The sequence below is a fragment of the Sapajus apella genome, unplaced genomic scaffold, assembly GCF_009761245.1.
Source record: "Sapajus apella isolate SASKATOON/1434 unplaced genomic scaffold, GSC_monkey_1.0 scaffold178, whole genome shotgun sequence".
NCBI lineage: Eukaryota > Metazoa > Chordata > Mammalia > Primates > Cebidae > Sapajus > Sapajus apella.
The window spans coordinates 72,072-97,372 of NW_022437118.1; the positions used below are offsets into that span (position 1 = coordinate 72,072).

General features: G+C 38.5%; 1 protein-coding gene across 2 annotated transcripts in view; it reads left to right on the top strand.

The window, feature by feature from the left end:
- Window positions 1-25,301, top strand: part of OSBPL11 (oxysterol binding protein like 11) — an 86,566-nt gene that overhangs the window by 11,866 nt on the left and 49,399 nt on the right. The window contains exons 1-5 of one of the 2 annotated variants that reach the window (XM_032268292.1): window positions 749-984; window positions 13,505-13,573; window positions 15,968-16,143; window positions 17,266-17,345; window positions 19,789-19,965. In XM_032268292.1, the coding sequence (XP_032124183.1) occupies window positions 968-984; window positions 13,505-13,573; window positions 15,968-16,143; window positions 17,266-17,345; window positions 19,789-19,965 (519 nt within the window). In that variant the 5' untranslated portion in view covers window positions 749-967. Of the gene's footprint in view, window positions 1-748; window positions 985-13,504; window positions 13,574-15,967; window positions 16,144-17,265; window positions 17,346-19,788; window positions 19,966-25,301 lie in introns of those variants that run through there. The other variant, XM_032268291.1, reaches the window with a different exon arrangement.

Below are 25,301 nucleotides of genomic sequence, written 5' to 3' on the forward strand. Positions count from 1 at the left end.
CTCGTGATCCACCCGCCTCGGCCTCCCAAAGTGCTGGGATTACAGGCTTGAGCCACCGCGCCCGGCCTGTCTCTATTTTTTAAATGGAGACCTCAGGTTATGTCTTATGGAGGGGTTGAAATTTAGGGAAAACCTTGTTCAGAACCTTGGCTTTGGCTTTGCAGACTTAAGGATTTAATTAGCATAATGTTTTCAAGGTTCGTTCTGATCCAGACCCTAAGAGGGTTCTTGGATCTCATGCAAGAGAGAATTCAGGAAGAGTCTGAAGTGCAAAACAAAAACAAGTTTATTAAGAAAGTGAAGAGGTAGCCAGGCATGATGGCTCACTCCTGTAATCCTAGCACTTTGGGAAGCCGAGGCAGGTGGGAGGCCCAGGCAGGCGGATCACTTGAGGGCCAGGAGTTCAAGACCAGGCTGGGCAACATGGCGAAACCCCATCTCTACAAAAAATACAAAAATTAACCAGGCATGGTGGTGCGAGAGTCCCAGCTGCTTGGGAGGCTATGGCACAAGAATTACTTGGGCCACAGAGTGAGACTCTGTCTCAACAACAAAAAAAAGTCAAGTGGTGAAAGAACAGTTATTCCATAGACAGTTGGGTGTTCCCAAAAGTAGGAGGAGGAATGCATCCATCCTAGGTACAATGCTTGTATGTTTAGGATTAAAAAGATCATGGGGAGGATGTGCTTTGCTATAGTGGTTTGTGATATAGGATTAATTTTCTTAATTACTACATTTTGCAAGGATCAATATTATTATCTTTAAAGCAAAATTAGGAATGCCTTAGTTCTCAAGATATAGCGATATTAGGACACGTGCAAGTCTGAGTCTGTTTCGTAACCATTATCAATCTGTTCCCTTAATCATAAACATCTAGAAGCTAGGAATACCTTTCCGGGAATGCAGCCCAGCAAGTCCCAGCCTCATTTTCCCAGCCCTCACTCAAGGTGGAGTTGCTCTGTTTCAAATGCCCCTGACAGAAAGGTTGTAATTTTTTCACATCCTTACTATCACTTGTTATTGTCTGACTTCTTAGTTTTAGCCATGCTAGTGGGTGTGGATAAGTGGTGTCTCACTGTGGTTTTCATTTACATTTCTCTGATGACTAATGATGTTGAACATCTTTTCCTGTAATTACTGGTCATTTGAATACCATCTATGGAGAAATGTCTATTCAGATCCTTTGCTCATTTTATTTATTTATTTATTTATTTATTTTGAGGTGAAGTCTCACTCTTGTTGCCCAGGCTAGAGTGCAATGGCATCTTCTCAGCTCACGGCAACCTCCACCTCCCGGGTTCAAATGATTCTCCTGCCTCAGTCTCCTGAGCAGCTGGGATTACAGGCATGTGCCACCACAAGCTGTTAATTTTGTATTTTTATAGAGACAGGGTTTCTTCATCTTGGTCAGTCTGGTCTTGAACTCCTGACCTCAGGTGCTCCACCCGCCTCAGCCTCCCAAAGTGCTGGGATTACAGGCATGAGTCACCGTGCCCAGCCAATATTTTTATTTTTAAATAGAGACAGGGTCTCACTATGTTGACCTGAATTCCTGTCTGGCAATCTTCCCACCTTGGCCTCCCAAGATTGTCAGAATGTTTAAGTGTCTTATCTAGCCAATCTTCAGAGATATGGGGTATTAGAAATGTAGAAATTGTCTTTATGGTGTCCAGAATGTTTTCACTTCTGTTATCACATTTAATCCTCACAACTCCACAGAAAGGTAGGGCATAATTATCCCTATTTTGCAAAATATAATATATAAACAAAAGTCTCAATGACGGTATAGACTTAGACAATATATTACATGTAGTTACATATTGCATGTAGCCAAGGTTATGTAGCTAGTAAGTAGAAGAACTTTATTTCTACATATTTACATAGAGGTATTAAAAGTAGATACACTCTCTAAAGGAATGAATAATTACTGATAATAATGAGTTTGGTACATGGTTGGTTTTATGGTTTACTGGTGTTCTAACTTATGTAACAAATATTTTTGAGGCTCTGCTATGTCTAAAGTACTGTTAGTTAATGTCAAATTAATGTGCACATGCAAAACAATCTAAGCAGGAATTCTAAGGCTTATGTTGGGAGGATCTTCAAAATAATCAAGAAAAGGAAGGACATCAGTGGCATTTGCAAAATAATCTCAGGATGACCTTTTAAAAAAAAGAAAAATTTTAAATCAGAGTCTTGCTCTCTTGTCCAGGTTGGAATGAGGTGGCGAATCTCAGCTCCCTACAACCTCTGCCTCCCAGGTTCAAGTTCAAGTGATTCTCCTGCCTCAGCTTCCTGAGTAGCCAGAATCACAGGCATGTGTCACCACACTCGGCTAATTTTTGTATTTTTAATATAGAAGGGGCTTCACTATGTTGGCCAGGCTGGTCTCAAACTCCTGACCTTAAGTAATCTGCCTGACTTGGCCTCCCAAAGTGCTGGGATTATAGGCATGAGCCACCACACCCAGCCCTTTTGAAAAATTAAATTTAAGAGTTTATATTAGATTAGCCTCAAATTTTTTGTTTCCAGAGTAATTTATATTCTTACGATGTGAGCTTTCTTTACCATTTATAGACAAATTTCCCAATTCTGGATCTTCCCATTTTCATAGTGAATATTCACAGTTTATAAAATGTGCATGTTTTCATTATTTTTATATTCTTCATGTCAGCTTGTAGAGAAATTCACAAATCTGCAAATATGCCACCTGCTTATTAAAATGGGCAAAAGGGAACTATTCAAAAGAGGAACTGAAAGACAAACCAGGGTGTTTGATGGGCCTGCTTTTTTTTATTTTGACCTCCTCACTAGCTAACCATATTAACAGATAAATCTCTTTTCCTCATTAGCAAATAGTTATGCTTTTCAGTAAATGTGTAAGAGTCTGCAAATGTATAGTATAGAAATAATTTTTGTGGCCAGACCACAATAATTTTGTGGTTTCTCCCACTGTCAATACTATTATAAGGAAAATTGCCTGTTTGCAAATGGGAAAAGGAGATTGGCCTAAAGATAAATAAATGTTTACAATTTTAGAGGTTTTACCTCTTTGAATTGATTTGAAGAAAAAGTCATAAACCTTTGCTTTTTCTTTCTCTGCAGGGTTAAAGGAAAATTGATGTATATATTTCTGTACTCCAGTTTTTGTTTTCTGTATCTGAAATCCACTATAGATGCTGGTTAAAAACAAGAGAAAGATGGTTGTAGGCATGTAACTGAAAACTATAAAATATTGTTCCAAAATCTAACGAAGTATACCAAGCCTTGAGGAGCAAGATGTGGTTTATTATAGTATGCCCTGATTTCTTCATTTCCTTACATTTTTGCACTGCATAACTAAAAACAGCTTATTTGAGTTCATATTTTTCCATAGAAGTTCTGCTATTTCAGAACTAATCAAATAGATTAAGGTTGGAATATGCCAGTTAGTCTTTTTACTCCTTTTTGGATAAATCACATAATTTAGATCCTGGAGGAAATTATCTATCAGGCTAAAATTCTTATGATTTTGCTTTTGAATTACATAAATTGTCAGCCTTCACCAAGTAGTTATTGAGGAATTACCAGCTACCTCAGTCTGAGTTAAGCTTTACATTGTACAAAATCATTTTTAAAAAGTTTTTTTTTTCTTTTTTTAATTTAAAAATAGAGATCGGGATCTCACTGTGTTGACCAGGCTGGTCTCGAACTCCTGACCTCTGGTCATCCACCTTCCTCGGCCTCCCGAAGTGTCGGGATTACAGGCATAAGCCACCTCGCCTGGCCAGGTGGTATTTTGTTTTTATGCTACAGAGTTGTCTGAAAGATATTTATAGAGATTCTTTAAACTTCGTGAGTGTAGGGGCTTAATGTGAATTTGTGCAATGATGGTCTTAAAAGACGGTATTATTTTTCTTTGTTCATAGTCTTTAGACGCTAGTTCATTGAAGGATATATTTGAAAATTATATTGGCTTGTAGATTACTATTATCTCCTCTTTCTATTACCTTCTCTGGTATAGGTATGCTTGCGTGCATGCGTGTGTGTGTGTGTGTGTGTGTGTGTGTGTATTTTCAGCAGAATTGAAAATACTCTTTAAAAAAATGTATTTATTTGTTTATTTTGAGACTAGGTTATGAGACTGGGTAATTTTTAAATTTTTGTTGGAGATGGGGTTTCACCGTGTTGCCAAGGCTGGTCTCAAACTCCTGGGTTAAAGCGATCCACCCACCTCTGCCTCCAAAGTGCTGGGATTACAGGTGTGAGCCACCGAGTTGATTCTGAAAATATTACTGATATAAATTATACTATTTGGAGGAAAGAGAACATCTTTGTATTCTTCCCTAGCTAAGCACAATTCCTATGCTTATTGTTTAATGAAGTGATTTGTGTCCAGATTTCTTCAGTAATTAATATTTATGAGTATTTTAAGAAAAGCTTAAATGTTTGGATTTGTTGAAAGAGAGGAGGAACAATCAAGAGAGCTTTCTTGGTGTCTCTTCTAACACTAATCTCATATCATGAGGACCCCACCCTTATGGCCTCATCTGAACTTAATTATCTACCAAAGGCCCTATCTCCAAATGCCACGAGAGTTCAAACTTCAACATAAGAATTCTGGGAGGATAAATTTAGTTCATTCTGCCTTTAATAAATTCTCTATTGATGGACATTTAATTTGTTCCCACATTTTGCTATTACAAATTATGCTGCAGTCAATAACTTTTGTACATGTGTCATCTTGCAAGCTTATGAATATATCTGAGGGGAAAAATAACCAGAAGAGGAATTGCTGAGTCAATTTGTAATCTTGACATTTATTGTCTGATTTCTTTTTTTTTTTTTTTTTGAGACGGAGTTTCACTCTTGTTACCCAGGCTGGAGTGCAATGGCGCGATCTCGGCTCACCGCAACCTCCGCCTCCTGGGTTCGGGCAATTCTCCTGCCTCAACCTCCTCAGTAGCTGGGATTACAGGCACGCGCCACCATGCCCAGCTAATGTTTTTGTATTTTTAGTAGAGACGGGGTTTCACCATGTTGACCAGGATGGTCTCAATCTCTTGACCTCGTGATCCACCCGCCTCGGCCTCCCAAAGTGCTGGGATTACAGGCTTGAGCCACCGCGCCCGGCGTCTGATTTCTCTTGATTGGGGTATATGGTGCCATGAGTGCCTATTTCCCAATAGCCTTATCAGTGTAATTTGTTAACAGTTTTTGTAACTTTCAAATTGATACAAATTTAAAAGTTTGATAGGTTAAAAAATGCTATTTTCATGTAGTTTTAATTTCTCATTATGAGTGAAATTTTAACATAAGATTTTGAGTGGGATTTTATCCTGTTTTTCTATCATGGTACGTAGTGATTCCATTTAAATCAGCAGTTAGGGCTGGGCACGATGGCTAACAGCATTTTGGTGGTTGCTGGGATGGTGAAATCTCAGCATTTTGGGAGGCTAAGGCCGGCAGATCACTTGAGACCAGGAGTTTGCGACCAGCTTTGCCAACATGGTGAAACTGTGTCTCTACTAAAAAGACAACAATTAGCTAGGCATATTGGCACATGTCTCTAATTCCACCTACTCAGGAGGCTGAGGTAGGAGGATGACTTGAGCCTGGGAGGTTGTAATGAGCTGAGATTCCACCACTACATTCTAGCCTGAGTGACAGGGCAAGACTCTGTCTCAAAAAAAAAAAAAAAAATCAGCAATTAAGAAGATTCTATACTAAATATGGGACTTATATACCTTTTGAATTTTTTTTTAATTGTTAGATTCTTGGTAACTCAAGATGTGGTTTCATTTTAGAGTACACATTATTTTAAAGTAATATTTTAAAATTTTCAGATGATTTTATAGCTCTTTAAGATATGGAATTATTTGATTATATGAATATTTGTATTTGTAATTGGGAGGTGCTCAATTTCAACAGGGAGCTTCAGTAGTCAGTGGGAGTTTGAAGGTATATATTTTGATAGCTAAAATTATGATGAAGACTATTATAAGGAATCCAACTCGGGAAGCTGACACAGGAGGATTGCTTGAACCCAGGAGTTCAAGTACAGTCTGGGTAAGATAGCAAGACCTTGTCTCTTAAATGAAACGTTTTTCTTTTCTGTGTCTTTTTTTTTCAATAGTGTTTCAGTAATATTTGTAGGTATTTTAGGAGAAAACCTGAATGTTTGAAGTTGTTGTTGCTTAGATCATAAAGATGAAATTTTTCAAAGAAGACCTGACTTAGGTAATAAATTAATGAAAGTGAACATTACCTGTTGCTTCTTGTGTGCCATTTACCTGCTTTTTTCTGTTTAATAAGGAGAAAGGGAAATGCTTTTCTGCTTTTTCTTTTTTACTTTCAATTTAGAAAGATTAAGTCTAAAGTAAGAATACATTCTTTGTTCCTAGTTCATGGATTATGCTATTATGGACAAATACTGTGTTATTATAAGTATATTTTGGAACTAGGCATTGTTTAAATCCAAAGAGGTATCTACAGAGATAATACAGACATTCAGATGGGGGTGGTGGCAGTGAGATTTTTAGTGATCTCTCATTCCGTTGGTCTGTGGTATCTTGGTCTCACTGAAATGGCTACTGCAAAGATGTTTTAGAAGTATATGAGAAGTATATGAGGTATTGGCTGGGTGCAGTGACTCAAACCTATAATCCCAGCACTTTAGGAAGCCAAGGTGGGTGGATCACTTGAGGTCAGGAGTTTGAGACCAGCCTGACCAACACGGTGAAACCCCCTCTCTACTAAAAATATAAAATTAACCAGGCGTGGTGGCACATGCCTGTAATCCCAGCTACTCGGGAGGCTGAGGCAGGAGAATTGCTTGAACTCAGGAGGTGGAGGTTGTGGTGAGCCAAGATCACACCATTATTGTACTCCAGCCAGGGCAACAAGAGTGAAAAATCATCTCCAAAAAAAAAAAAAAAAAAAAAAAAAGCAGCATATGGGACATAAGTAAATATTACTATGTCAGTGAAATATTGTATTAGAAAAAGTTCTACTTTTCTCTAAAAGTTTTAATGTGAAATATAATGTTGCCCTTGTTTTCAGACTTAATTTGAGAAATAACAGTTTTCTATTGAACCAAACAAAACCTTTAGCATTTTGATTTTTGAGGATCTTTTTTAGTTGCTATTGAGACAGGGTTTTGCAATATCACCCAGGCTGGAGTGCACAGCCTACTGCAGACTTGACCTCCTGGGCTCAAGCAGTCCTCCCACCTCATCCTCCCAAGTAACTGGAACCACAGGTGCATGCCACCACACCCAGTTAATTTATTTTATTTTTTGTAGAGACAGGGTCTTGCCATGTTGCCCAGGCTGGTTTCTAACTCCTGGGCTCAAATGATCCTCCTGCCCTGGCTTCCCAAGGTGCTAGGATTACAGGTGTGAGCCACTGTGGTTGGCCATTGAAGGTCTTTTACACACATTTTAGTTTAGGCTGAAAAGGGCATCTCACTTACACATGAGAAAACTGAGGCCCAGAAAGATTAAGTGATTTCACTAAGGTCACTCATGGAGCCAGTCAATGGGAAAGTCAAAATGAAATTATCTGTCCCACTTAGGTGCTCATTCTGTTGTGTAACACTACCTCACACTTAACCTCACACTAAATTTTTTTTTTTTTTTTTTTTGCCGGGGTTTCACTCTTGTTTCCCCCGCTGGAGTGCAGTGGATCTCTGCTCACCACAACCTCTGCCTCCCAAGTTCAAGCAATTGTCTTGCCTCGGCATCCTTAGTAGCTGGGATTACAGGCATGTGCCACCACGCCTGGCTAATTTTTTTGTGTGTTTTTAGTAGAGACAGGGTTTTGCCATGTTGACCAGGCTGATCTCAAATTCCTGACCTTAGGTGATCCATCCGCCTTAGCCTCTCAAAGTGTTGGGATTACAGGCGTGAGCCACTGTGCCCAGCTTTAACTTTTTTAAAAAACAGACACAAGAGTTTCGCTGTGTTGCCCACACTGGTCTCAAACTCTTGGGCTCAGACAGTCCTCCAAACTTGGTCTCCCAAAGTGCTTGGATTATAGGTCTGAGCCACCACACCTGGTCACACTTAACTTTTAGAAACTTAATTTTCAACATTGGGGATGTTGAAAAGGCTACTAGTAATGTCCAAACATCCTGTTAATGGGTAAAAGCCGCACCCTGTTTTTGTTGGCAGACAATGCTGTCATAGCGCTGGTGTGAGGAATCAAGCCCCCTTTAAATGGAAGGTGAGAGTTAAATTGGTGAAGCTTTTTTGAAGAGTAGGTTAGCAATATCTATAAAAACTAAAAATGCTTATAGTTCTCACCTTGCAATTTCACTTTTAACAAATATACACAAAGATCTCTACAACTCGGTTCATTGCAGCATTGTTTGTAATAAAAGCCTGAAAATGTCCACTGGTAGGCGGAGTGGTTAAATTTGTAAATGCTATACGATGGTTTACTGTGCAGATGTTAAGGATGAGTTATGTGTTGAAATGAAACCATTCCTAAGAAAACTGTTTCATGAAAAAAAGCAAGCTGTAGAACAATCTATATAATTGCAGTCGTTTCCTTAAAAAACAAAGTTGTGTGTGTGTATGTGTGTGCTTGTAGGTGCATGGATTATTTTTGAAGAGACATGCAAGATGTTGAGGGAAGTCCTTGCCTTTGTCTGGTATAAACCCAGCTGGACATTAAAGTGATGAGAACAGATTTTATTCAGTAGCTACTGACAGGGAGGGAAAGAGCTGAGCTGCCAAGGTGATTGATTAGGCATTTTGAAGGGAGAATGAAGGAGGAGGGAGGGTGGGGCCTCATAAGAGTCAGAGAAGTAAAAAGTTTCTAAAAGTTGACCAGTGTAATGTGACTAGACCAGACTGTGTTTGCCAGCTGGCAGTTACTGAAGTTAGGATTCTCTCCTCCTATAGAGATGGGGAAATAGGGGCCCCATCCTTCCTGATGAGTGTATTTCAAAATAATGGCTTTCAGGTCCCTGAGAAAGACATTTCTGACTTTTAAGAGATGCATATGCACAATTGAAAGCCTCTTTAATTGTTTTTATTTTAATTAAATTTATTTCTTTTGAGACAGCGTCTCTTTAAGTCCCCCAGGATGGTGTGCAGTGGTAAGATCACAGCTCACTGCAGCCTCCAACTCCTAGGTTCAAGCGGTTGTCTGACCTCAGCCTCCCAAGTAGCTGGGACTGTAGGCATGTGCCACCATGCGTGGCTAATTTTTGTATTTTTTGTTCCACCATGTTGCCCAGGCTGGTCTGGAACTCCTGGGCTCAAGTATCTGCCTGCTTTGGCTTCCCAAAGTGCTGGGCTTACAGGCACAAGTCACCATACCTGGCACTTATTTTTGTTTTTGAGACAGGATCTTTTTCTGTCATGCCTATGCTGGAGTGCAGCGGCATGATCATAGCTCACTGCAGCCTTGAACTCCTGGGCTCAAGTGATCCTTCTCCCACAGCCTCCTGAGCAGATAGGAGTACAGTCACCCGCCCCCACGCCTGACTGATTTTTTGGTTGGTTTGTTTGTTTTGAGGTGGAATCTTGCCCTCTCACCCAGGCTGGAGTGCAATGGTGCAATCTTGGCTTACCTCAGTCTCCGCCTCCTGGGTTCAAACAATTCTCCGGCATCAGCCTCCCAAGTAGCTGGAATTACAGGTACCTGCCACCATGCCCAGCTAATTTTTGTATTTTTTTTTTAATAATTTTTAGAGATGGGGTCTTGTTACGTTGGCCAGGCTTTTCTCAAACTCTTTGCTTTCAAGTAATACTCCTGCCTTGGCCTCCCAAAGCAGAGGTGTGAGCCAACGCACCCAACCTGTAAACTTTTTAAAAAATGTTCCAAGAAAGGGAAGTCAGGAACTTATGGTCAGATGTTGGCTAGAAAAGATGGTAAATTCTCCTGGCAACATTGAACTTTCTCAGACAAGTAATTTAGTGGGGGACTGGGATCATCCTAGGGATGCAGCCTTATGCTGTTAGAAACCAAGTGAGTTTTGGTCAAGTCTCTTACAGCAGAGATTTGGATGGAGTTGTTAGGTGCCGAGAAGGTTCTGTAGTTCTTACGTCTGAAAAGGCGAACTGGCAGCTGAAAGATAGGGTCGATTAAGAAACTTTTTGCTGTAATAAACATGTAATACTTGTTGGGAGAAAATTCATCATACCTCTCTTATGTTCCTGCATGTCTGTGAGCAGAGGTGGTGTCGTTTGTTCTGTACTGTTTTTTTTCAAGATTGTTTGTATGGCAGACAGCCTTGGAAGTTAGAGATTGTATCTCCCTCCAAAACAAATATCAGGTTTATTTACTGTCTAGTATGATAATGTCTATCTCAAGCAGAAGTCAGGCCCACTTAGTGTTTATTAAAAGATTTGAGTTTCCTAAGCTTTAAGTTCCTTTCCTGTAACATCACCCACTGCCTATGTAGGCATCACATGTTCCTCAGCAGTTGCCTTGTGTGATTGAGCTGATAATCTGTCTATTGCTATTGCTGTGAGAACCTGTGTGTTTGTTTAATGCCTTTTTAATTTGCTTGGTAACTGAAAATGTAGCCCCATTGTGTGTCTTTTCCAGTAGCAGGAGCCCATATTACTCTCTTTTTCTTCGAGGAGATATATTTCTCTTAGATTAGATTATAGATTCGGGATGGAGAGTTATTCCCTTTTGATTTTCTTATGTTTTTCTATGGTTTTTCAGAGTGCTGTGCATTTGGTAGGTATTGAGTAATTGTTTTGAATTGAAAGGATTTGAAACTGTTTAAAAGGTAGCTTAATTTTGAAAACTTTTATATATAAGTCTAATAAAGAGAGTTAAGAAATAAGTATGTTAGAGTAATGGAGATTAAATAATTGAAGGAATTTTTATTAAGATATTTAAGGGAAAATGAGTATCAAACTAAACATAATATAATAAAGCCACTTGGCAAAATTCAGTTAATCAGCTATTTTTATAGACTATCAGCTTCCACTACTAATCTCAATTAAATGTTAACAAGTTTAAAAGATCAGAAATATACCCAATTTGTTGACCAGTGAAGTTTTTGGAGGACTGAAGAAGAAATTAACTTTTTCATAGCTTATTTTTCAGTGTATTAGTCTCTTTCAGACCATCACTTCTTTTTTATAGAATCTAAAATAGTATAGTTAGATATGTGATATGTTCCCACTTCAATAGCTAGATTTTATTCATATTAACAGACACATTCAATCTTCTATAAAAATTTGCGCATTTTATTTCCTTTATTGTTTTTAGAGGTGGGCGGATCTCCCTATGTTGCCCAGGCTAGTCTCAAACCCCTGGACTCGAGGAGTTGTCCCATCTTAGCCTCCCAAAGTGTTAAGATTACAGGCATGAAGCACTACACCAGGCCCTAAAATTTCACACATAACTCAATTATAAGAAGGTAAAGGAAAAGAAAGTATGAACAAAAGATGTTCAGTCACAGAGTGCTTTTTATGCTGACCACCAGATGGCACGGTTGTTCCACACCAACCGTTTACCTTGAATAGTGGCTATTTCTTGGGATACATGGAAAAGGGGAAGAATGAGGGAGGGACATTGCAACCAGCTGTTCCAAAGAATAGGATGTTTTCAAGTTGGTCCTTTGTAACCTGGAGACAGCTGATTTATATAATAAAAACAGGCTAGCAGTTTACCCTTGCTTATTTGAGTTCCTGGTTCTTTTGAGACTGACTTTATGCTACTACCAAATAAATCATGTCAATATCCTTATAGTTTTATTTTTTTCCAGAAAGTTAACTCTTTAGATATATGAGTCAACAACATATTAACAACATTAGAAAATTATACACAGAACATTACTTTAACGTGAAATATGAAGATACACTTAGGGCCAGGCGCAGTGGCTCACGCCTGTAATCCCAACACTTTTGAGAAGCTGAGGCAGGCTGATCACTTGAGGTTAGGAGTTTGAGACCAGCCTGGCCAACATGGTGAAACTCTATCTCTACTAAAAATACAAAAATTAGCTGAGCATGGTGGCAGGTGCCTGTAGTCCCAGCTACTTGGCAGACAGAGTAAGGAGAATCACATGAGCCCCAGAGGTGGAGGTTACAGTGAGCCGAGATCACACCACTGTACTGCAGCCTGGGGGACAGAGCAAGACTCTGTCTCAAAAACAAACAAACAAAAACAAAAAAGATATACTTAGTCTTTTTAGCGATTGTTGTTACTGAAATTATACACTTTTAAAAATTCGTGACTCATGCCTGTAATCGCAACACTTTGGGAAGCTGAAGCAGTAAGACCACTTGAGTCCAGGAGTTTGAGAACAGCCTGGGCAACATAGTGAGATCCCATCTCCAGAAAAATTAAAAAATTAGCTGGCCATGGTTGTACATTCCTGTAGTTTTAGCTACTCACAGTGCTGAGGTAGGAGGGTCACTTGAGCTGTTAAATGACTGAAATAAATGACTCAGATATGACCAAAATGGGGAATACCTTCAGTAAGTAATATGAGAGTAGCAACTGAATAAAGGTGATATACTTTATTTTATTGTTTTGAAATAAAAATTTTGTTTTTCTTATGTATAAAAAGTATATATAAGGTTTTAAGAAAGTTTTGCCCCATAGTTCACATACATTTGAAGAATATATACAGTCTTAGAACCAGAGGAATTGAACTACAATTGAGTTATGATGTTTTTATTACATGCTAATGGCTATGACTTGACACTTACCTAGTAATGAAAGCTTGGTTTAGAGAACCTAGATTAAGAAGTAATTCCCAAAATGGCGAATTAGGAAATATCTTGGCACTTTGAGAAAATATTTAGGCTGTGTACTGCCTCAGACCTTTTATGGATTGATGCAGAATGTAGCAAATATTCAGATTATGGAGCAACAAATATTCAGATTATGGAGCAACAGGATGAAAAAGACAAAGAGGAAGTTTTTCTGGTTTTTGTTTTTGTTTTTGTTTTAAGATGGAGTCTCACTCTGTCACCCAGGCTGGAGTGCAGTGGTGAGATCTTAGCTCAAAGCAACCTTCATCTCCTGGGTTCAAGTGATTCTCCTGCCTCAGCCTCCCAAGTAGCTGGGACTATAGGCACTTACCACCACACCTGGCTAATCTTTGCGTTTTTAGTAGAGACGGGATTTCACCATATTGGCCAGGCTGGTCTCAAACTCTTGACCTCAAGTGATCCTTCTGCCTTGGCCTCCCAAAGTGCTAGGGTTATAGGCTCAAGCCACTGTGCCTGGCCAGTCCATTTATAATATATTTGTTTTATGTTTATATAATTTTATATTTGTATAACAATTTTACATTTGGAATATTTATAATAATATGTAATTTATGAGGTATTGCACTTGTTTTGAAGAAATTGATAAAGTCCTGTAGATACATAATTTGGGAAATTAAATGCCTCTGTTGACCTATACATTTTATTTCTGAGTAAAATTTGAGGCATTTATAGAGCATATATGTATCTGCAGCTATTCTGAAAATTGTACCATTATCTTCCTGGGATTTCTTCTAATTTTTACTAACTTTGGCTTTTTCTTTTTGAAACAGTGATCACATGGAAAACGTGTGTGGCTATTTAATGAAGTATACCAACCTTGTCACTGGGTGGCAGTACAGGTAAGTGTGATTATTTGTGTCACATCAGTCTCTCCTAAGAGTCCAGAAATAGGGCCTGATGATTTTATATTTTGATATTACTTCAGACAAACATGGCTGGGAAACCTTTTAGAGAAGGATTTGCCACATTTTCGAAAAGTTTGGTGACTTCTTCTTAGAGGGTGGGAAAAGTTGATATCTGTCCAAGTGGCAGCCTCTAAATGCCTCAGTTGTTACTGTTGTATTAGGACTAGAATCACTTGTTCACCTGCCTTGGGCATTTTATACTTGGAGAAGTTATGTTCCTAGGGGAAGAGAGATAGGGGTTTGGAGGTAGCAAACACATTTGTGTTAGGTTCCCGTCTTGTGCCAGATTTACAACTTCTCTGGGATCTTGGAGAAATTATGTAACCTGCCCAAGGTCACACATGCTGTCAGGGAGCAGGAAAACCAGCTATCTCAAATTCTTTGTAGAATTGGTAATTGTGGGGCAGGCATATTAAACTGGATCAAATTGTCTACCAAGTTCTAGTATAGAACAGGCTAACATGTAGAATGCCAGACTTCTCCAAACCCAAACATGAATTTTTTTTTTTTTTTGAGTTGGAGTCTTGCTGTGTCACCTAGCTGGATGATCGCGCAATGGCATGATCTCGGCTCACCATAACCTCCACCTCCCAGGTTCAAGTGATTCTCCGGCCTCCTGAGTAGTTAGAATTATAGGCATGTCTTACCACACCTGGCTAATTTTTGTGTGTTTTTGCAGAGATGGAGGTTTCACCATTTTGGTCAGGCTAGTCGCGAACTCCTGACCTCATGTGATCTACCTGCCTTGGCCTCCCAAAGTGCTGGGATCACAGGAATGAGGCGTCATGCCTGGCCACCCAAACATGAATTTTAAAAGGTTAAAACTTTTTAGAGTTACTTTTTAATTTAATTAATTAATTTTTTGGAGAAAGGGCACTTGCCCGGGCTGGTGTACAGTGGCATGATCTCAGATCACTGTAGCCTCCACCTCCTGGGCTCAAATGATCCTACTGCCCCAGCCTCCCAAGTAACTGGGACTACAGGCATGCACTACCACATCCGGCTAATTTTTGTATTTTTTTGTAAAGACAGGGTTTTACCATGTTGGCCAGACTGGTCTAAAAGTCCTAGACTCAAGCAATCTCAACTCATCCGGCCCTTTTGGAGTTACTTTCTTTTTTTTTTTTTTTTTTCTGAGCTGGAGTCTTTCTGTCGCCCAGGCTGGAGTGCGGTGGTGTGATCTCGGCTCACCGTGATGTCCGCCTCTCAGGTTCAAGCAATTCTATCTTTGCCTCCCAAGTAGCTGGGATTAGAGGCACATGGCACCAAGCCCAGCTAATTTTTTGTATTTTAGTAGAGACATGGTTTCACCGGGTTGCCCAGGCTGGGCTCGAATTCCTGAGCTCAGGCAATTCATCTGCCTCGGCCTCCCAAAGTGTTGGGATTACAGGTATGAGCCACCACGTCCACCGTAGAGTTACTTTTTAAAAAGGGGTCTGGGCATGGTAATCCCAGCTACTCAGGAGGCTGAGGCACGAGAATCGCTTCAACCCTCGAGGCGGAGGTTGCAGTGAGCTGAGATGACACCACTGCACTCCAGCCTGGGTGACAAAGAGTAACTCTTTCTCAAAAAAAAAAAAAAAATTATTACATTTACTTAAATTGGAATCTCTGAAGTGTATTTTTGAAAATAGATAGTCTAGAACCAAATCAGAACATTATTTTCCAACCAAAGTGTGTATTTCATCAAATTCTTTTCCAGAGTGTATCAGCATGTCATCATTTAGTTTCAAGTTCCTTCTGCTTCTGCATCTCCAATTGCAGCCTTTTCATTTTTAAACAGAAGTAATCTTTAGTTTTGACCTATTTAATGATACATTCACAAAATCTTTTTTACCCTGTTATTCTCATTGTATATTTCACTGATTAAATCTTAAATCAGATGCATATCTTGCTTAGCATATCTTGCCTTAACTTCAAAGCTCATATTTTTTATTTATTTCCACTTAATTTTAATAAAAATTTTCACTACCATTTGTCCTTTGGCAGTTTACCCTCTGTTAATTAATTCTGGGGGAAAATCTTTCTCTTTCTCTGAAAGGATACAATATCTTTACTTCTTTTCATGCATTAACTGATAGGCCTCTTACTTAATAAATGCCTCTCTCTCAGCTGAAGGGTTTATATCTTTTATTAAACTCATTCAATTTTTAGTAATCTTCACTGCTAGAAAACTCAATCTAGTGTTTCCAAGTACTTCTTGAAATGCTTTTAAATTTTATTTTTTCAATAGCAAAACCCCAAAATGTATAAGGGTTGAAATTTGCTTTGCTTTAGTTTGCTGAGGGAAAATGTTTGTAAATTATGGCTTTTAAAAAATCATTACAGGTTTTTTGTTTTAAACAATGAAGCTGGGCTTTTGGAGTACTTTGTGAATGAACAATCTAGAAATCAAAAACCTAGAGGAACTTTGCAGCTTGCAGGAGCTGTAATATCACCCAGTGATGAGGATTCTCACACCTTCACTGTAAACGCTGCCAGTGGGGAACAATATAAACTCAGAGGTATGACCAAGATATGAGAATTAATACTGTGATTTTCTTCTATTTTTGAGCCGTTGGTGTATTACATGCTTTCATTTGGGCTTTGTAAATGGTAACTACTCTCATCAGTGATATAAGTACAATATTCCAAACCTTGAAACTGCTTTGAGAATTTATGAAATTTGTGGTAATAAGTAACTTTTTTCAAGTGGGACAATGTTTGTTTGTTTAGGACTGGCCCCTCTAAAAAATGGTGCAGATGAAACTCTGACTACTGAAAATCTAGAAACAGACTTTAAATGATATGTTTTATGTATTTCTCCTCTTTACTTGGTTTGGTTTATATGCCCTCTTTGCAGTTTTCAGTACCTAATGTACATTATTGGGATTTATTTTAATGTCCACATTCATTAAAATAATGGGCCATTGCAGTGGCTCACACATGTAATTACAGTACTTTGTGAGGCCAGGGTATACAGATCACAAGGTCAGGAGATCGAGACCATCCTGGCCAACATGGTGAAACCCTGTCTCTACTAAAAATACAAAATTTAGCCCAGCGTGGTCGCAGCGTGCCTGTAATCCCAGCTGCTTGGGAGGCCAAGACAGGAGAAATCGCTTGAACCAGGGAGTTGGAGGTTGCAGTGAGCCAAGATCGCACCACTGCACTCCAGCCTGGAGACAGAGTGATACTCTGTCTCCAAAAAAAAAAAAAAAAGTGTAACTTCTGTTAAGGTAAATGTAATTTGTGTAGAAGTTTTTTATTTAATAAATACACAAAATGGTAATCCTAAGTGGGTGTGCTCCTACAGATGTGAAAGTATTGATTACACATCAAATACTTAATAAAAGGGTCCATTCTTTAGATAAGAAGCCATTTTTATGAGTTACAACATGTCAGTCTCACATCCTCACCTCACTGCATGTAATTTATCCTTTTAATGAAGTAGCCACATCCAGCTACTGTGTTCCCTAACAAGGTTGGTGCTTTGGCCTCTTTTCTGCCTCCCTCCAGTCGGGAAGTTTGCTCTAGTGAGAATAAGACCAGTATCTGTGTATCAATGATACGATATTCATACTGTAGGTGATTAATTGTGTTCCAAAATAAATAAATATAAAATAACTTTTACATTCTTTTAACAGCTACAGATGCAAAAGAGCGACAGCACTGGGTTAGCAGACTTCAGATATGTACACAACATCATACTGAAGCTATTGGAAAGGTATGTAGATTTATATACAATATTAATATACAAAAATTAGGAGGGAATATTTTTTGGTTTTTACCTTTTAAAATTGAGATACCGTTCACATACTGTAAAATTCATCCTTTTAAAGTATGTATAATCCTGTGGTTTTTAATATATTAACAAGGTTGTTCAACCATTGCCACTTTCTTTTTTTTTTTTTGAGATGGAGTCTCACTCTGTGGCCCAGGCTGGAGTGCAGTAGCACGATTTTGGATCACTGAAACCTTCACCTCCTAGGTTCAAGTGATTCGCCTGTTTTAGTCTCCCAAGTAGCTGGGACTATAGGCACACACCACCACACCCAGCTAATTTTTGTATTTTTAGTAGAGACAGGGTTTCACCATGTTGGTGAACTCCTGACCTCAAGTGATCCACCTGCCTTGGCCTCCTAAAGTACTGGGATTACAGGCGTGAGCCACCATGCCCTGCCCCATTGCAACTTCCTAATTTCAGAACATTTTCATCCCTCCCACCAAAAGATAAAAAACCCAGAGCCATTAACAGTAACTCTCTGTTCTCCCCTTCCCAATCCTCTAGCAAACACTAATCTGTTTTCTGTTCCATGGATTTGTCTATTCTGGGAATTTTATGTAAATTGAACCATGTAATAGGGAGTTTATTGCATCTGGCTTCTTTCATTTAGCATATTGTCTTCAAGGTTCATTCATGTTGTTGCATGTATCAGTACTTTATTCCTTTATTCCTTTTTAAAGGCTATAGTACATTTAAAAAAAAGTAATGTATCTATACAATATTATGCACTCAGCAATATAGTACATTTCCTAGTGGTCTCGATCTCCTGACCCTATGATCTGTACACCTTGGCCTCGCAAAGTGCTGGAATTACATGCGTGAGCCACCGTACTGGCCCATTATTTTAATGAATATGGATATTAAAATAAATCCCAATAATGTACATTAGTTACTGAAAACTGCAATATAGTATACATACTAATGTACTATATTGCTGAGTGCATAATATTATATACCTTTTTAAATGTACTACATTGCTGAGTGAATGATACTGTGTAGATATACTACTTTTTTTTAATCCATTCATTGGTTGGTGGACATTGGGTTATTTTCATTTTATAGGCATTAGGAATAATGCTGCTGTGAACACTTGTGTTCAAGTTTTTATGTGAACATATGGTTTGATTTCTCTAGGGTATCTATCTGGGCCAAACCGTTTTCCAAAGTGGCCACACTATTTTACATTCCCATCAACAATGTATGAGAGCTCTAATTTCTCTGTATCCTTGCCAACAATTGTTATTGTTCTTCAAAAAAATTATTATGATTATCTTAATGGATGTGAAGTGGAATCTATTGTGGTTTTGATTTCATTTTTCCAGTGACTAATCATGTTGAGCACCTTTTCATGTGCTTATTGGTTAATCATTTGTGTATCTTCTTTGGAGTGTTTTTAAAAATATTTTTCAAGGCGAAAGGATAGTCTTACTACTTGAAATCTAAAGTTAGAGATGTCTGAAAAGTAATACATGGGCAGCAGATTTAAAGGATTTCATACCTAGGTGATGACAAGTTGTCTTTTACTATTTTTTTTAATCATTCTTCCTGGTGGTTTCTCCCAGAAGTGACTTTTTAAAACCTGTTTGTAATTTCGGCCTAAAGCCTAGTCTTCAGAAAATCCAACGCAAGAGCTCTTCTCATACTGCAAGATTCTAGTCGTTGTCAGCGAGAAAGTACTAGTTTATATCAAAGCATGCTTGGCATGCTACATTAGGAAATGTACTATATTGCTGAGTGCATTTTTTGTGTTAATCATGGTGTTTAAGGCTGGACACGGTGGCTCACGGCCTGTAATCCGAGCACTTTGGGAAACTGAGGTGGGCAGATTACCTGAGATCAGGAGTTCAAGACCAGCCTGGCCAACATGGCAAAACCCTGTCTCTACTAAAAATACAAACATTAGCTAGGTATGGTGGCGCACACCTGTAATCCCAGCTACTCAGGAGGCTGAAGCAGGAGAATCACTTGAACCTATGAAGCAGAGGTTGCAGTGAGCCAAGATCACACCACTGCACTCCAGCCTGGGCGACAGGCTGAGTCTCAGTCTCAAAAAATAAAAAAAATTTTTAAAAAACCATGGTGTTTAAAAATCTGAAATCAGAAACTTTTTGTTATTCTAATATTTGTAAAATGTGAAAGAATATTTTTTGGCAGCACAAAGCTGGCAAATAATTTTCTAAATAAATTATCAGTTTACTTTGGGATATGTAAAATGATGAAACTTTAAGTATCTCAGACTTTATCATCTTTGGAAATTTTCTTGTAGTCTGTTCAGTTAATTTAGTTTAGACATTGCTCATGTGTAGGTCTTAAGTGTAGTTTGATGGCTAGACATCCTAAATTAAAGAAGAAAACAAAAGCAATGATTTTCTTTGTCTAACAGAATAATCCTCCTCTGAAGTCGCGGAGCTTTTCACTTGCTTCTAGTGGTAATTCTCCTATATCGCAGAGGAGACCAAGTCAAAATACCATTTCTTTTTTTAATGTTGGACATTCCAAACTGCAATCAGTGAGCAAAAGAACTAATTTACCTCCAGACCATCTTGTGGAAGTCAGAGAAGTAAGTATGAATTAAAGTCAAGTTAAAATGTACAAAATGATCTTACCTGCTTGGTTTTGTCACAAAAAAACCCCGTAAATACTGTTTCTTTCAAGGGCCTTCATTGTTTCCCGTCTAGTATGCTGAGATAATTTTTAATGTTTAATTCCCTGAATATATAGAGTGTCTTAAGTTTCCTCATGTCTGTCAGCTATATACTAGGTACGTGGTCATTTTTCAGAAGTCTGTATCTTTAAATTCTCCAGTAAAAGTACAGATGCTTTTGATGTAAATTTTATGATCAAAAGGGTAATTTAAGCCTAGCAGGAAGGCTATATAGCCAAACAAGTGATTCTTTAAAAAAACAAGCAAACTGATATAGACCAGGCATGATGACTCAAGGCCGTAATCTCAGCGCTTTGGGAAGCCAAGGTGGGAGGATCGTGTGAGCCTAGGAGTTTGCAACCAGCTTGGGCAACAAAGTCAGACCCTGTCTCTAAAAAAAAAAAAAAAAAAAAATTAATTTTAGCTGGGGGTGGTGGTGTGCACCTACAGTACCAAATACCCAAGTAGCTGAGGCGGGAGGACCCCTTAAGCCCAGGAGTTTGAGGTTGCAGTGAGCTATGATTGTGCCACAGCACTCCAGCCTGGGTAGCAGAGTGAAACCCTGTTGCAGAAAAAAACAAACGGTGGCTGGTTGCGGTGTCCCATGCCTGTAATTCTAACTCTTTGGGAGGCTAAGACAGGAGGATCGCCTGAGCACAGTAGTTCAAGACCAGCCTGGGCATCATAATGAGATCTGTCTCTAAAACAAACAAAACACACACACACACACACACACTCTTTTATGGCTAGGCACGGTGGCTCACATCTGTAATTCCAACACTTTGGGAGTCCGAGGCAGGTGGATCATGAGGTCAGGACATCGAGATCATCCTGACCAACATGGTGAAACCCTGTCTCTATAAAATACAAAAAATTAGCCCAGCTTGATGGGGGCATGCCTGTAGTCCCAGCTACTCGGGAGGATGAGGCAGGAGAATTGCTTGAACCCAGGAAGCGGAGATCGCAGTGAGCCAAGATCGCACCACTGCACTCCAGCCTGGCGACAGAGTGAGACTCCATCTCAAAAAAAAAAATTGTGTATATATACATAATATATATATAAAATATATATATTTTATATATATATAAAATATATATTATATATATATAAATGTATATATATATAAATTGTGTATATAAATTATATATATATATTTAATTTCAAATAGAATCATTAAATCCTTGATGTTGCCTTATATCACCATTTCTCTTTCTTTTAAACTGTGTACCAAATAATTATAGTTAATAAAGCATGCAGTTTGTTAAGTTCTAAATATTCCAGACTTTGCTTGCTGAATTAAATTTGGTAGGGCTTATAGATATCTATGTGAATTGGTGAAAACAAATCTCATAAATCACACCCAAATGATTCAAAGTAGGAGGTTAAGAGAATGTAACTCTTTCAAGGTATTTTGGGTTGTATTTATAGATGAAGAAATTGATGCGGTGAGATGAAGTAACATGCTTGAGATACACAGACAATTGCTTTTGATTCACTTTCTAATCCTGTTATATAAACAAATTATGATTACAAAAGACCCTTTTTCGTAAAACTCTGTATTTTTAGTATTCATGACAATGATATTCCATTTGTAGATAAATGTCAGTGTTTGTCTTTTTTTTTTTTTTTTGAGACAGAGTCTTGCTTTGTCATCCAGGCTAGAGTTCAGTGGCGCGACCTCGGCTCACTGTAGTCTGTGCCTCCTGGGTTCAAGTGATCCTCTCACCTCAGCCTCCCAAGTAGCTGGAACAACAGGCACCTGCCAGTACGCCTGGCTAATTTTTGTATTTTTAGTAGAGACAGGGTTTTGCCATGTTGGCCAGGCTCATCTCAAACTCCTGACTTCAGGTAATCCACACGCCTTGGCCTCCCAAAGTGCTGGGATTACAGGCATGAGCTACTGTGCGCAGCCAGTGTTTGTCTTTTAAGGAAACCAAGATACTTCTACCTTTATCTAGAGTGGAAGAGAAGAAAACATTAAACGTGATTAAGATCCAAGACACAGAATAAAGAAAAGCATTTAGGGGCAGCCTTATGTCATAATGTATTATTTAACCCTTAGAAACTAAGCAGCCGGCCGGGCGCGGTGGCTCAAGCCTGTAATCCCAGTACTTTGGGAGGCCGAGGCGGGTGGATCACAAGGTCAAGAGATCGAGACCATCCTGGTCAACATGGTGAAACCCCGTCTCTACTAAAAATACAAAAAATTAGCTGGGCATGGTGGCGCGTGCCTGTAATCCCAGCTACTCAGGAGGCTGAGGCAGGAGAATTGCCTGAACCCAGGAGGCGGAGGTTGCGGTGAGCCGAGATCGCGCCATTGCACTCCAGCCTGGATAACAAGAGTGAAACTCCGTCTCAAAAAAAAAAAAAAAAACTAAGCAGCCATGAAATTCTTGGAGCTTTTCTATCATGGCTAGTGATGGGAGTTTGAGGGGGGCTTCTGGGATGCTGGTAATGTTCTGTTTCTTGGTCTGGGTGTTGGTTACCTTGTGTGTTTAGTTCATCAAAATTCATTAAGCCCATATACTTGTGATGTGTATCTGTCTGTACCCTGTATGTCCATATACTTCCGTAGAAAGTTAGAAACAAGCAAAAAGTGCATAGTTGAAGTTGTCATGTATTACAGCACATTTTCAAGAAAAAGAGACCTTTTGTATTTGAGATTTTATCTCTGTAGAGCTCCTCTACTTGACTCTACTTGGGTCTTTGTGACCTGATGTCCTGAAACCATTGTCATATCTCTGTTAGCTTTTCTTCAGTTGTGAAGGCTTTAATCAACCTGCCCTTCTGTTTTCATCTCTAAAGGTTGTTTTGTTGTTCCCAGTGGCAGGGTGGTAATTTCGTATACTACCTACACTCCAGTGTTACATATCTTTAAATACACATTTCATACCATTATAAATAGCATGTTAATATTTAACATATAACCGGCACTTGAGAGTGGAAAGAATGAGTCCCTGTTTCACAACTACCTCTTCGGGAAGGTTCCAGCATTGGCATAGTTTAATGGCAGTCTCTCCTTGAATTATGGCTCTAGTAATTATTCTAGGGTTTGGGTGGTAAACCACAGTTTGGCAGTCCCTGTGTCACTGCCACTCCCTCACCCCCACACATGCCAAAAAAAATGTATTAGCTGAGTATCTATGTCTTCATTAGGTTGGTATTTTTGCATTTAAGAACCCAACAAACTGTAAGATTAAGTCAAACTATAAGATTGTAACTACATTAGGAACGTTTCTATATTCCAATGGAATAATTTTGTTTCTGAGAAAACAGTCCTTTTGGAATGTTTACATTATTTTTTATCCTCCAGACAAATACTAAACAAATACCTCCAGAACCAGTTTTTCCTTTAAATTTTAGTTTATTGCTGATATAAAGTCATTACAATCTGGTCTCTGGAGGCATATTGTTTCCTAGTCATATTTAGAGATGGAGTTTTGCTCTTGTTGCTCAGGCTGGAGTACAGTGGCCTGATATCGGCTCACTACAACCTCCGCCTCCTGGGCTCAAGCGATTCTCCTGCCTCAGCCTCCCAAGTAAGTGGGATTGCAGGCACCTGTCACTACGCCTGGCTAATTTTTGTGTTTTTAGTAGAGAAGAGGTTTCACCACATTGGCCAAACTAGTCTTGAGCTCCTTACCTCAAGTGATCCACCTGCCTCAGCCTCCCAAAGTGCTGGGATTATAGGTGTGAGCCAACGTGCCTGGCCAGTTTTTGTTTTAAGTGGGTTAAATACTAATATTATTAATATTTACCTTATTAGAAATTAAAACAGGAGTTAAAGTAACTTGTTAATTTTTTAAAAAATAAAAATTAATAAACCTACTACATGTTAGCATAAATAACATTTTAATGTCAAAGTTATCTTTTCCAAAACAAAGTCATTGTGGATAAGAGTAGGTTGTTTTACATTTTTGCAGTTCCTTCAATGTCTGGCCTTAGAGAACACAGTGGAATTCTCATGTCAGTTTCTGTATTCAGTCTACTGTAGTATGTTGTTTTGGTTGAACTACATGATGAAAATTTGGCCATTTACAGATAATGTGTTTGGAAAAAAGAGGAACATTGTAATAGCGTTTTTAGATAATTGTGGCTATTCTTTGGTACTATACCAAAACTTGACAACTGATAGTTTCTTAAATGTTAGATGCAGTGTGGAATCTAATACATATCAGTGAACTTTTTGTATTTTGTTACATGAAAATCCATTGGTCTGTCCTGCACTTTGAATGGATCTTTAACCCATCCATGATTTTATAACACTATGCATTCATTAGTCATTTCAGAGATATTAGTTTACAGTTACACAGATCTTGCAAATATTGATCCATTTTATTATTATACAATTTCTAAAATTCACATATATTAACATCCCCTGTGTCATCGAAAAAGTATTGGGAAGCTGTCAGATATACCAGATAAGGTTGTCCGAAATACTCATTTTCATTTTAGAGCTCAAATTTTGTAATTGGTAACAAATACAGTCATTTCTTTAATTGATAGGCTCATTTTATTCAATCTTGAGAAAATGTCTACCTCATTCCCCAAACCTGAATCTCCATAGTTTCTGTCATTCTTTCACATCAGAATGGTAATCTGTGAAAAAAAAAATAGTTCAGCTTACAAGTCAGTCATACAAATGCTTTTCCCCAGGCAACCTCTGTATGTTGGTATGTGACAGAAGTGCTTTTTATGTGCTTCCCATTTTTTATATAGAGATTTTTAAAAATGTGTACTCAAGTCAAGATGTAGTAAATTTAATGATTTTTACTGCTTTTACAAGGGCATTCTTAAGTAAATTGGCTTTTTTTTTTTCCCATGCGTACATGGCAGGTTAAGAATACAGTGACCACTAGTGGGTTTGGTGTCACTGCCTTTTCCTTTTTACTAATGTTCCAGCAGTTTTACCCACCATTGCTTTTACACCATTAATACAGATGTTACCACAGTGAAAAAGGCAACTAACTTCTTTTTTTTTCTTTCATTTTTCTATTTTTATTTATTTTTTCCACATTTCTCTTGACTTTGCAGCTTGGCAACTTCTTTGAATTATTATAAAAATAGTTTGACTTCACAGACTCTCTGAAAGGAGTCTCACGGGGGTCTCTGCAGAGCACACTTTGAGAATTACTGTACTAGAATTATCCAGTTCCAGGAGGTTGTGATACAAAGATATAAATTGATGTGAGTTTGAAAGGAACATTTTAATCAAACCTATGGGTAAGTTTAGCATTAGATTAGGTAGCAG